The following is a 12,149-nucleotide window of genomic DNA, read 5'->3' as shown; positions in this document are numbered from 1 at the left end:
ATGGGAATACTTGGGTCAAGGCAGTCATGTGGATACAACTTGACACCTACCAGGTTCCCCAAGCATTTCCAAAGACCAAGCACTAGTTCCGAATGGCAACAGCACTCCTGATGGCCACACAAGCTGTTCAGAGATGGCCCGAGGAACTTCTCAAATATCTCAAGGCATTGGCCTGGCCTCAAAAATTCCCAGATCTCAATCTGATCAATAATAAAAATCACCTTAGACTGTAGGATGTTCTGGAACAAGTTTGATCCACAGAGGCCAAACGGTGTATCAGACATTGGCTCTGATCCGTCAAGGCTTGGACACAAGACCTCTGGGGGTGTTCTCTGGTTTCTGGCACCAAGACAAGAGCTGCAGTTCCTTTGATTCATGTGGGTTGGAAGGTGGACCCGCCTTGTATCAGACTTGTTCTGGCTCATCAAACGGATGCCTGATCAGATTAGGATCGAGGGAATCTGAAGGCCAGGTAGATGCCTTAAGCGCTGCACCTTGTATAGACCATACCAGAGCAGTATTTCAAGTGTGGCAGGTCACGTTGTCCTGCTGTGGGTGCATGTGAAGTGGTTTCCACGTGAATGCCAGGACCCAAGGTTTCCCAGCAGGACATTGCAGTGTTACAAACTCATTACATCATATTCACTTCACCCATTTTTCTCCTTTTAATAGCTCGGTTGATCATATACAACTTTTACCTCAGTCCTCGTTTTTCCATCAGTTTCATCCACTGTAATGCTGAGCAGTTATTCCTCTCCACAAGTTTAAAATCGTCCTACTATTACTCAGTTTTACTCGCAGTGCAGTGCTGCGACCCTGACGGAGCCACACACACCACAAGCACACAAAAACCAATTGACGTCGGGCGAGCCTCACAGTGGTGATTAGAAATAGCCAAAAAGAGGTCAAGCACCAAGTCAAAACTAGCAGTAGGGTCAGACCGACCCATCAAAAGCCAGAAGGAAGCTCAGCAATCGGCCGCATTAATTCTAATTACATGTTGACTGAGAGCCGTTGTTTGTGATTTGGTTCGCCGTCACACTGCGTGCCCCGCCGCCTCAGCGTCACCCCAATAAAGATGAAATAGAGTTTGATTGCCGGGAGTAATTGCACCTCATTTAGGTAATGTGCCTGCGTGGGGGCGCTAGAAGCGGAAATTAGATGAACTGAGTGATGACGGGTGGGCGAAGTGACGACAGAGAGGGGTCAGGGTTTATTTAAGGGGAGCTAGCTTTAGATCGACTGCGGTGTTGATGATTGGAAAACAATCAGGAGCTTTTACGGAGAGGAAGCAGATTCAGATTTGATAAGAAGTGAATGAATGCAATGAGGTTAAGCAATTATTTTTGCGACTGTGTTAAGTGCTAAATTTGAAATAAAGTGAAATTAAGCAATTATATTCGGCTGGCAGTACCTCCCCTTAGGACTGCCAGAGGCAACCGGACCCCACGGTGGCCGTCACTGCTGTAGAATATGTAATAGGGATGCAGACACTGAAATCAGCAGCTCAGTCTGCTTCCTGTCTAATCTGAGCTGAGGCGCCACCCAGCCTAACTTCGCCTGCAGGGGGTTTGCTGTGTTTACTGCAGCCGTGGCCTCGGGAAGTGAAAAGTAGGCTGGAGATCAGAATAAAAAACTCATTTTCTCGACCGTAATAACTACTGCTGAGTTGCCCTTGAGCAAGGCACTTAGCTCTTAAAATATATGGAAGTAAACAGTGTGCTTGCTCAGTCTGCGCTCTCTTGGTGAATGAAGGTTAAAGTTATAGAGTTTCAAATCGTTGTCATTATGTTTAAAGTGCGCTGAGTAACAGTGCAACAGAAGTTCAGCAGTATTCTTTCAAAGAGTATGCCAATAAACTGACGATTAGTTAATCATAGACACTTTGCTGCCTTTGACAAATCTGTGATACAAGTACACTTCCAGTTTTATCCATCACTCATGCAACTGTTTATCTGTCTAACCTCTTCATCTCCTGTTCCATCTCTCTCTTCCCCCAGGCTGGATGATTGACGCGGACAGCAGGCCTAAGTTCAAAGAGCTGGCTGCTGAGTTCTGCAGAATGGCCCGTGACCCCCAGCGGTACCTGGTCATCCAGGTGCGTTAGCCTAAAGAGGCTCGCTGTCAGAGATCTCGATAAATAAGGCTTTTCCTGTGCGAGGCTCCACTTTCTGGACAAATAAAAACAAGATGTTTTGAGGGAAACTCCGTGGCTGTATTAGCATCTGTTCCATGAAACTAATCCAGTAGAATTACATTGTGATGTCACTTGTGTGCTGCTTAGGGAGACGACCGCATGAAGCTCCCCAGCCCCAACGACAGCAAGTTCTTCCAGAGTCTTCTGGACGAAGAGGACCTGGATGACTTGATGGACGCTGAGGAGTATCTGGTGCCTCGGGGATACAACGTGGCTCCTCCGTCGTACACGACCAGGCCTCGCGTCGACTCCAACAGAGTAAGGATACTGCTTCTCATAATACAACTCCAAGCTCCCAAGCTAGACCGCTACCTGCACTGCAAACTGAGCTAACGGGCTAACGGCAGCCACAGTTAGCAGCAGTTAGCAGTAACGTGATTTGCTGGTGCACAATCTTTACATATTGCTCATTTAAAACAAGTGGTGTCGACAGGTTTCCGTTGCCGATGGTGGCCGATCAATTAGGACAACAACTCCCATGATTCCTCACTAATTGCATCCTTTTGTTTTGACCCAAGTGGCATTGTGCATGTACAAATTTGGCAAGCTGTAGATGGCTTGAGACAGTTGATATGTGTTTTAAACCGCATCAAACATTACATTTGTTTGGTGTAAAAGGATAACACCTCATCTATAAATACATTTTTTAAGATAATCATGTGTCATATCTCTGAGGTCTTCTGATTTGACATGCATTATCAAAACTTAAATTTGTTCTCTTCCCTCTGGTCAAACTCTGCCCAACTCACTACCTTCTGTAAGTGCTCAAGGTGGCAAAGGACTTCCAATACACTGCTGATTTTCCTCCGCTAATGGCTCACCTCCATCATTTCCATCCCAGCGTGCGTGGCTTAAACCTGGGCTCTTTATGCGCCTGCTCCCCAGGCCCCAGGTTTCATTACTCAGAGCTCCGTAAGCAAATAACAGTCGCTCTCTTAAAATGCCGGGGCCGTTTACTAATAGACAATGAGTGCTGGCTCTGCTGTTTGCTCTGCAGCATGCACCACGTGCCGCTGGCCCACGGCTCTGCGTCTTATACACCTTTACCCTCGTGACCTACACATTGCTTCCCTGATGAGGGAACACACACACACACACACACACACGTTAATCCATCCTTCAGGGTCGTGCTTGTGCAAGGTCAACAACCCCCATCATGAATTGAAAGTCTTTTGATTATGCAGGCAGAGGGGAACGGAATTCATTGTTAAAGTCCATCAGCTGGCCGACTTTGCCACGGAAAGTTAGTTATTCAGGTTGCGCCACCGCAGACGCAGTCCGATGCAGATGGTTATCTAATCTGTGCTGATTTGCTCTCACGCTCACACTTGAAAAGAGGAGCGGATAATGACTGGCTTTGAAGAAGGGATGAACAGAGAAGTTTGGAAGAGGGGGGAGGAGGTTGATTGCAATGGAGGGAAGACGATGGGAGTAGGTGGAGAGATACAACCCCAGGACGTTTCCTTTTTTTATTTTTTTCGATTGTGTTTTGTAGCTCCGCTTCCTGTAATTGCTGCTGTATCACTAGCAGTTGGCAAGAGCGCAGAGGAGTGGGCCCGGGTTAAATAGCCTACGGCAAGCTAACACAGCACCACAAGAAGCCCTTTGCTTACATGTCATGTTTTGTATTTTCATGTGGGGTTTTCTGTTCTTTTTGTGAGGTTCAGGTGTTAGAATCGTAGCTTTGCCTGGCTGCCCCTTCACCGTCCCTCAAGGCTGATGACTGCATCAGCACAACTTTGTTGGAGGAATTCTACCTTCAACAGGCAGCTGCACGGGTTAAAAGTCTCACTTCCTTTGCCGCAGGTGGCTTACAGCTGGCTTAAACTCAGACGCAATCTTTATTATTTCTGGCATCGGCACCATGTGTGTCTGTTGTGGTTCAAATGAACTACTGGCATCTATACTTTTGTTTGTTAGATAGGTCTTTTATCACAGAATAGCTGCAAGGTGTCAAACAAAACATGCATTAAAGAGTGGTTCAGACCAAAGCAAATCTAACCTACCTCGACTATATTTCATAAGCAAGTAAGTAAATAAATAATAAAGTATGTTTTTGCATTGATAAAGCAAGAAAAACAGTAAAAGTTTAACAGCGACATGATAAGTATTTTAAACTCAAACCCTGGACCCAACCCTGTTAAAGTATATATTTATTTCATTAAAGAAACTAAAACATGCTTAGTTAACCCTCAACGACATCATAGGCACATTGAACCCAAACCACAACAATCACCATGCTTATTAAAAGCTGAATAATAACATAATAAATACGCTAGTTAAACTCAATAATTGTGGATGTAGTACTGTTCTAAACACACGGCATATTTTCTTGTGTATGTACCCAGAATCAGTTTGGCTATCGAGACGGTGGCCCAAACCCTTCAGAGAGCTCAATGGCAGGCGCCCAAGCCGGCGTGAACCAGGAGGCTACAGGCGGACCCATTCCGGCCCTGGAGGACCAGCGCTGTAACGGGACCCTGCATAAGAAGAGCCTGAGCCAGGCTGGGACGGAGGACAGTGGGGGCCAGAGGTACAGCGCCGACCCCACCATCTTCCTTGGAGAGAGGGCGTCCAGAGGGGACACTGATGAGGACGGATACATGACGCCCATGAAGGACAAGAGCTCCTCAGGTACGGGTTTGTCCAGAAAGAGTCTAATCCACAGCAAATGTTCAGAAATCACGCCATATTCTCATACTGTCCATTGCTTGGTCCTTTAAAAGTAACTTTCCCTGTTTATATGTATTTCTCACCACTTTATAAAGCCCAAGTAACAGAGTGTGGTGGAAATAACCACACCGCAATCCCCTGTGCTGCTCCACAAAGACACGATTTAAATGTAAAACAAGTAAATCTTGCATTTGCCACAAATTACAGCCCTGCTCGCTGTTTCTCTATCCCGTCATCTCTTCGCTCATTCACAGAGTAAATACCGTCTTTTGTAGTATATCCCGCTCGTCATTTTGCCCGTTTCATTTCATTTCGAAACCATTGATTAAAATTCCTGCCGAGTTTCCATCAACGGTGTATGTCAGCTACTACAGAGTCATGTTTCTCCTTTGATCATAATTCAGTCCATCAGCCCCGCTCTTGCACTAGCGTCTTTGATTTCTGAGCAGCTCCAAATATAACAAAGCCTGCAGCAAAATGCATCTGATGCAATGTCAAGGAATGGAAGAGTGGGCAAAATCAATAGGTTTCGCACCCAACTATTATAGTGCTTGGAATCAGTGAAGAGGGGTCATTTGCTGGCATTTTCACCTCCGGCAGATGGAGTTTCCGGTGCCAAAGAACTTCTGGCATTTTGCCCGTCTGGTCCTGAGTGGCTGCCATTATCGCCATTATCATCTCCATCTCCGTCTTCTCTCCTCATTAGCGAGTGATCTTTTCCAATTTCTTTTGTTTTTCTCGTCCCTTTATTTAATTTTCTTGGATCTTTTGTTTGTCTGTCTCATTCTCTAACAAACCGTTTTCTCTTCTTCTCGCTCCCTTTTCTGTGCCACAGAATACCTGAATCCCATTGAGGAAAACCCATTTGTCTCACGACGTAAAAACGGTGAGATCCACGCCTTGGATAACCCGGGCTACCACAGCACACCCAACAGCCAGCCCAAGGGAGAGGACGAGTACATCAACGAGCCCCTCTACCTCAACACCTTCCACAGCCCTGCCGAGCTCGGTCTGGAAGCGCTGAGGAGAAACGGTCTACCCCTCCCCAACCAGCCTCCTTCTTCCATCTCGGCCACAACTTCAGGCTCCCACCTCCCGCTCACCATCCAGACCAGCCTGCCTCACTACCCCCTCCCTACGACCCAGCCCTCTCCATCTGGCATGCCTTGCCACCACGGCCCACCGACCCACATCCTCCACGCCCATCACACCATCAAACCTGCAGGACAACCTGTCAATCCAGGTGGCCTCTCCGCCAGCCAGAGCCAAACAGGAACTACTGCCCAAGCCCAGGTGTGCCAGTCAGGCGCCCTGTCCACTTCGGCCACCATCGGGCACGGCAGCCTGCCAGCCTACCAGACCCACGGCACCATGCACCCCGCCAGCTTACTGAAGCATGGTGGACTGACATCAGGTAAAGTCAGCGGGAAGAAGCTGAAGGTGACCTTTGACAATCCAGAATACTGGCAGCACAGCTTGCCTCCCAAATCATCCAACCAGGCAGCTCCTGATGGCGCCCAGGGAGGTTCCACCAACGCCAAGCTCTTCTATAAGCAGAACGGACACATACGGCCGGCGGTAGCTGAAAACCCTGAATACATGTCGGAGTTTTCTCTGAAATCTGGCACCGTCTTGCCGCCTCCACCCTACCGGCAGCGGAACACTGTGGTCTAGGTCGTTCCACTTAAACGTTCCTCAACCTGACTCTAGCCTCCAGCAACCCAGACATCCTCTCCGGTTCCACTGTTCCACACAGATCGGGAGCGGCCGCGACAAGAGCCGCCCCAAAACTCTTTCCAAATAATGTGCCATCTGCTGTAGACCGTAGCGACATCAGAAGGGGGTGGACCGAACGGACCCGAGCAGAACCCAACTCAGACACCTTCACTATATCCAATCCAGTCCATTTCTGTTCTGTAGATAGAGACTGTGCTTCACGCCACTGAGTTTCAGCATACGACGGACACATGACTGTCACCCAGCAGTGGACGTACCGTGTTGTCCCAGCGAGGTAGACCAGAACGGAGACAAACAAGATGGATTCGACTTAGGGGACCGGAACTCACTGCCAGCCACTGCGGTGTCAGATTCATGAGAGGAAAGAGTTGTTGTATTATTTCTTTGGTTTTCCAGTATGAAGGTCTGAGGATGAACAAAACTCTTCCGAGGGTTTCTGTGATCAGCAAACAGACGGAGCAAACACAGTCTGTTAGATGTCAAGATGTCTTGTGTTGTGAAATGACCTTGTGGAGTGAGGCGAGACAGCAAAACACGGAGGGAAAAAGACTGAAAGGTTTAGTCAGGAGAGTGACTTCCAGTAAAAGACGGAGCACTGGAAGCCGATCAATCATATTCAATCTTTTTGCCTATAGGATTACATGTATGTTCTCAAATTTTCCATCGAATATGTGAAATTCATCTCATCTTCCTACTGTAACTGTGAAACTGTGATGGCCAAAACTACAGTGATCTCCTCCTTTTCACATCTGTAGTTCAACAATGGACTTTTTAAACTTTGCCTGAAATCACACAGGGCATATACACTGTTTTTGTTGTTTTTGCTTGACTGCAGCTGTCTTCTCTGAGAAGCTGATCAAAAAACAGCTTTTTTTTCCTAGCGAAAGGGGAAAAAAAATACACTGTAAACATTTTTTATAAACACTGGTTGCGGTGCTGAGAAAGATGGCTTTTTATACACTGGTATTCCCCCTCAGATCGTGAAGCGAACGTAAATGAGTAAAGAGCGTCTTGCGATAAGAGCGGGAGGGTATTTGGGGGAATTGCTGTATCTGCTGAACAGTGTGATAAGACCATCCGTAACGCAGCTGAGCTCAAAATGGTGATCATAGAGACCGAAGTTGAGCGAGAGAGCGAAAGAAAGAGAAAAAAGTCGACAGAGAGGGGAAGGAGAGTTCATGCGAGCCGCCTAATGAAGACCTCAAGGAATGAACAAGACAGCACCAGCAGAGCACAGGAAAAACTCAGTTTGTGTGTGTGTGTTTATGTCAGCTTGAATGTGTGTGTTCACATGTTAGCTAGTCAATTTTTCCCCACAGGGGAATCTGTGGAAAAAGCGATGTGGTAGAAGTCGGCTTTGACGCAATCATCTTAAAATCCTTCATTACCACATCTCACCAGACTCGACGCCGGTCCGACCTCAAACAAGGCTTCCACCATATCACTGCAGTCAAGTAGAAAACACAACATTTTTTCTTTCAAACTCACTGAGTCGCTCGACAGCACCGAACCTCTGGGAGATTTTCATCATCTTAGGTGATCCTGAACTGTCTTGTGTCTCTCCGTTGGATTGGTTTAAGTCATGAACCTGAGGCTTTATGTAGAATCTGTTCAAACTGTGCCAAAATTGATACACTTTTCTTTGGAAGGAATCATTTTTGTAGCTTGGATGACTTGTTCTCCAGACCTATTCCGCTCTATGACCGCAGAATTGGGCAAGGTACTGCCTGGTATGGAAAGGAAATGTCTGCAGTCGCTGTGGTTTTTCTTTCTTAACTGCGTTCCAAAGCTTTGTTTTGCCATCTCATTGGCGTTCATGCCGCCATTCTCACGTAATTTGTTCCTTGATTCGTCCATTCATTAAAAAAAAACTCTGACTATGACGATTTGTTATGCCGGTGAATGGTAAGCAACATGCACAATTTTAACTAACAAAGACCAGGACCACATTTGCGCAGACCTAATCACCCAGAACTCCAAAAACTACTAACCTACCAACCTCGTTATGTTCATACACAACTTATTTCACAGCAACGGCAAATACACCTTGAAGAAAACCTAAGCCAACTGAGCTTATTTAATATGTTTTACGACAAAATATCCGATCTTATGATCCAGTATCTGCTTATCAGCTACCTGAAGTATTTTCAGATGTTTATCGGTTTTGTTTTGTAGCTCCTAGATTAGGTTAGCAAAATATCAGTGTTGTAAAAAGTACCCAACAAAAGTATCCCAACTGAGTTTTACTCTTGTGATCCCCAATTGAGCACCGATTGCTCCTTTCGCTCTCAAGAGAACTGTTCAAGCCCTTCCCCCTGATGCCTCTGCAGGCAAACTGCCAGTCGACGCTGCTAAAAGCGCTGGTGTTAAACGGCCATTACGTTCTTCCGCCAAGCCATACAAGAGCACCTGTGGGTGGGAAAACACAGCGAAGCTTGCCAAACTTTCGGAGATCAATGCGGAAAGAAACTGTAACGATGGTCCGCCTCAGAGGTCCTCCTGCAGTATCTCATCATCTCGGAATCACATCTTAGTTCAGTCAATATGAGCGAAATCGTGTAGTTTCGTGAACCTTGAGTGAGTTTCCCCAGCCATTAACTGTGGAACCTTAACATTATCGCTTTGTCGTTGCTTTTAACAGCTTTTTCATCATCCTGCGGCACAGGAAGAGCCACGTCCGAGCTGGTTTTACTTTTCGTTTCTGTATTTTAATTTTTTTTTTTATGTCTGTGTGTCTGTGTGCGTGAAAGCGTTTCGTCTAAGTAAGCTGTATATGTTTCTCCTCCCCGTGGAGCACTTTGATCAAACTTCGTGGGTAGAAAGAAAAGGATTTCCGCCCTTTCGTTGCTGAAATATCCAACTTGTTTATCTGGTCGTTTGCCACTTCAGAAAGCTAAAAAGCTTTTAGCGGAAGTCCAAGGAAGGTTACCGCGGCCGGGAGTTCACGAAGAAGGCACACTTTTTCGGGGGTACTGACCAGCCTCATGAATGTCCTTGTTTCCAAGTTTTTTGTTTTGCCTCGAACAGTATTCATAATGCTGCTTTGATGAGATCATGATTATTTGATGAAGGAGTATTTTGTAGTCCCTTTTGGAGCTCTAATTCAATGAAATAGAGACAGCATTTAATATCAATGTGAAATATTTATGGTGCGTTTGAGCTTGTTTATACAGAGCAATGGAAGCGTCTGCCAAATTTGGGTTTTTTCGAGGAGAAGGAGAAGAACAAACAGAAAAAGGCGTGATGGTGGTGGAAAAAGAAAAACATGCATCGGATTCCTCTCTCTCTCCCTCTCTCTCTTTCTTTCGTTGGCCTAAATTCTACTGCAGACCCGGGCAAAAATATGTGTTCAAATCAAGAATAGATTAGACTGCAGCCCTGATGAGACGACTGGCCTCGCATGCTCTCAAGGATACTTCAGAGTCTCCGAGACACTCGGCGAACCCCTTCGCTTTCAATTCAGTCTCCTCGTGAGTTCATTGCCAGAACAGGAAGAAAAATAACATTCCTGAACCTGAAGAGTTTGCGAAAAGTCTTGTTTTTTGTCATCCGAAAAAGGGCCTCGGTGACCTTTTTAAAGTACTTTTCTGTAGAAAGCAATGATTTCTTCCCCTCCGCTCGCCATTATTCTTGCTTCTAAGCGTGTTTTGCCTCGCCGTCGGCCCGTGTTACCTGCTGCTATTTGTCTCAGTGCCCTAAACACTCTTGTGGCTCATGGCAGTTCAAGAACACACCATGGCAACTGGTGTTTAAAATCGATTACCTTTTTTTTTTTTTTTACAACTTTATACCGTTATCCTCCGAGCCAAGGGTGCAGAGGCATGTAGCCACGTTGTACCGAAGTGAACCCTCCGTTGTTTCGTCCTCGGCGTATAGACAGCGTTAACAGTCTAATGTATAGTACAATATCACCTTGCATGGAACCCAAAGTGAGTGTTTTTTTTCCGCCCTCCACCTTTGTATCTCTTCACTGACGACAATAACAGCGAGGGGAAGACGTAACCGGATTTTTCTAACCGAATTCTTCAGTAGCACAAAATGGAAGTCCTAATTTCTGAAATCTTTCATGGGGCTTCGTTTTCCGTTTCACGGCGCCCCACACGGTTCATTCTCGACACTTGAATCCACGAGATTTTTTTCCAACATCGCGTCGATCACTGTACATGATTTGACACGTCCGTCATTCTTCACCCCCACAGCGTTTTTTGTTTTTTTTGTTTTTTTTTTAAGTTGTCCGCGTCTCAATTGCACAAACCATCGCGTACGTGAACCATGCTGTGTTTTAAATTATCAGATCAGTATAAATGTACAGAATCTTTGGGGTTTCCTCCAAACAAACTTATCTAACAAACAACTTCAGCAACAAATGTGAATAGTATTTTTATAAAAAGCACTGAAACGGCCGACGTGGTGAATTTGTAAATAAGGGAGGCGATGCTTTGAATTTATATGGTCTTCTCTCCTACTGCTGTTTTCTCCTGCTTATATCGACTTGTACAAAAAAAAAAAAGAGCCGTACATATTTGCTTTATGTAAGTGAACCTTTTTTTGGACTAATGGGAGTTTGATTTAAAAAAAAAGTGCTTGTTGACCCCTCTCTCATGTGAAGAAACTCTGTTCGGTGGACCCCCCTTTTTTTGTTTTTTTTCCCTCCAGAGCTTTCGTGGCTGTCCTCACGTAACGTTTCAGTTTAGGTGAACACTGTAAAAAAGTGGTGATGGTGGGAGGGGGGGTATATCTCTTGTTTTTTTTCACTTCCCCCGATGTCTACCACATTTCATTTGCCACCCCACCTCCCCAACAACAAGGACAACAAGCGAACAAAACCTTCTTTACATCCCCCTTCTTTCTGATTCTCACACAAACTGAAACCAGTGCTGCCAACCAACCCAGTTACCTTCTCTGCGTACTTTCTACTGGAAATATTACTGAGCCAAGTCCGACCTCCTCTTCTTCCTCCCTGGAAGGCAGAGCACAGCCTTCGCCCCGTCTTTACGTTCTTTCCTGATTTGTTTTTGCATGCTTTGTAGAGGAGACATAGTGGAGAGAAGGCGTTCCCCGGATATAACTCCTCCTCTCCTACGTTAGCTCCCCCCCCCCACCACCCAGTGTTCCCTGTTATTTGAAACCATACCCAAAGCTTTATATCATAGAAATACCGTTCCTCATGTTTGTTACATGAATCTGTCAAAAGTATATTTTTAATTTAATATAAATAAAGATTGATTCAGTATATGTTGCTGTGGTTTTGGCGGTGGTTTTGTGACTCTTGTTGTTGTCTTTAAATGCAAACGTCACGGTGGTAGCTGCACTAATAAAGCAAGAAACAGAAGAAGCATACAATGACAAACACAATGTAATATATAAATGTAATAAATGTAAATATATTTAGGGAGTCCACGTAGTTGGGCAATTTGCTCAAAGACCTTATATAAAAATACAAAGAACATACATTTTTGATACTGATTGTGTTTAAAAATCTATTCTTTAAATGATTTTTTAGTAGATAAAACATTTCATTATGTAAAAATCTTTTAAAATT

The 12,149-nt window shown here is 45.3% G+C and overlaps 1 protein-coding gene across 3 annotated transcripts in view; it reads left to right on the top strand.

Moving 5' to 3' along the window:
• LOC115577202 (receptor tyrosine-protein kinase erbB-4) overlaps positions 1–11,842 on the top strand; it is a 280,463-nt gene extending 268,621 nt beyond the window's left edge. For all 3 annotated transcript variants that reach the window (XM_030410145.1, XM_030410146.1, XM_030410144.1), the window contains exons 24-27: positions 2,001–2,098; positions 2,285–2,455; positions 4,546–4,831; positions 5,706–11,842. In XM_030410145.1, the coding sequence (XP_030266005.1) occupies positions 2,001–2,098; positions 2,285–2,455; positions 4,546–4,831; positions 5,706–6,544 (1,394 nt within the window). In that variant the 3' untranslated portion in view covers positions 6,545–11,842. The remainder of the gene's footprint in view (positions 1–2,000; positions 2,099–2,284; positions 2,456–4,545; positions 4,832–5,705) is intronic.
• Positions 11,843–12,149: the final 307 nt, after the last annotated feature.

The sequence above is a fragment of the Sparus aurata genome, chromosome 24 (genome assembly GCF_900880675.1).
Source record: "Sparus aurata chromosome 24, fSpaAur1.1, whole genome shotgun sequence".
NCBI classification, from domain to species: domain Eukaryota; kingdom Metazoa; phylum Chordata; class Actinopteri; order Spariformes; family Sparidae; genus Sparus; species Sparus aurata.
The sequence above is the reverse complement of the archived record's forward strand: the minus strand, read 5'-3'. Positions and strand labels throughout refer to the sequence as shown.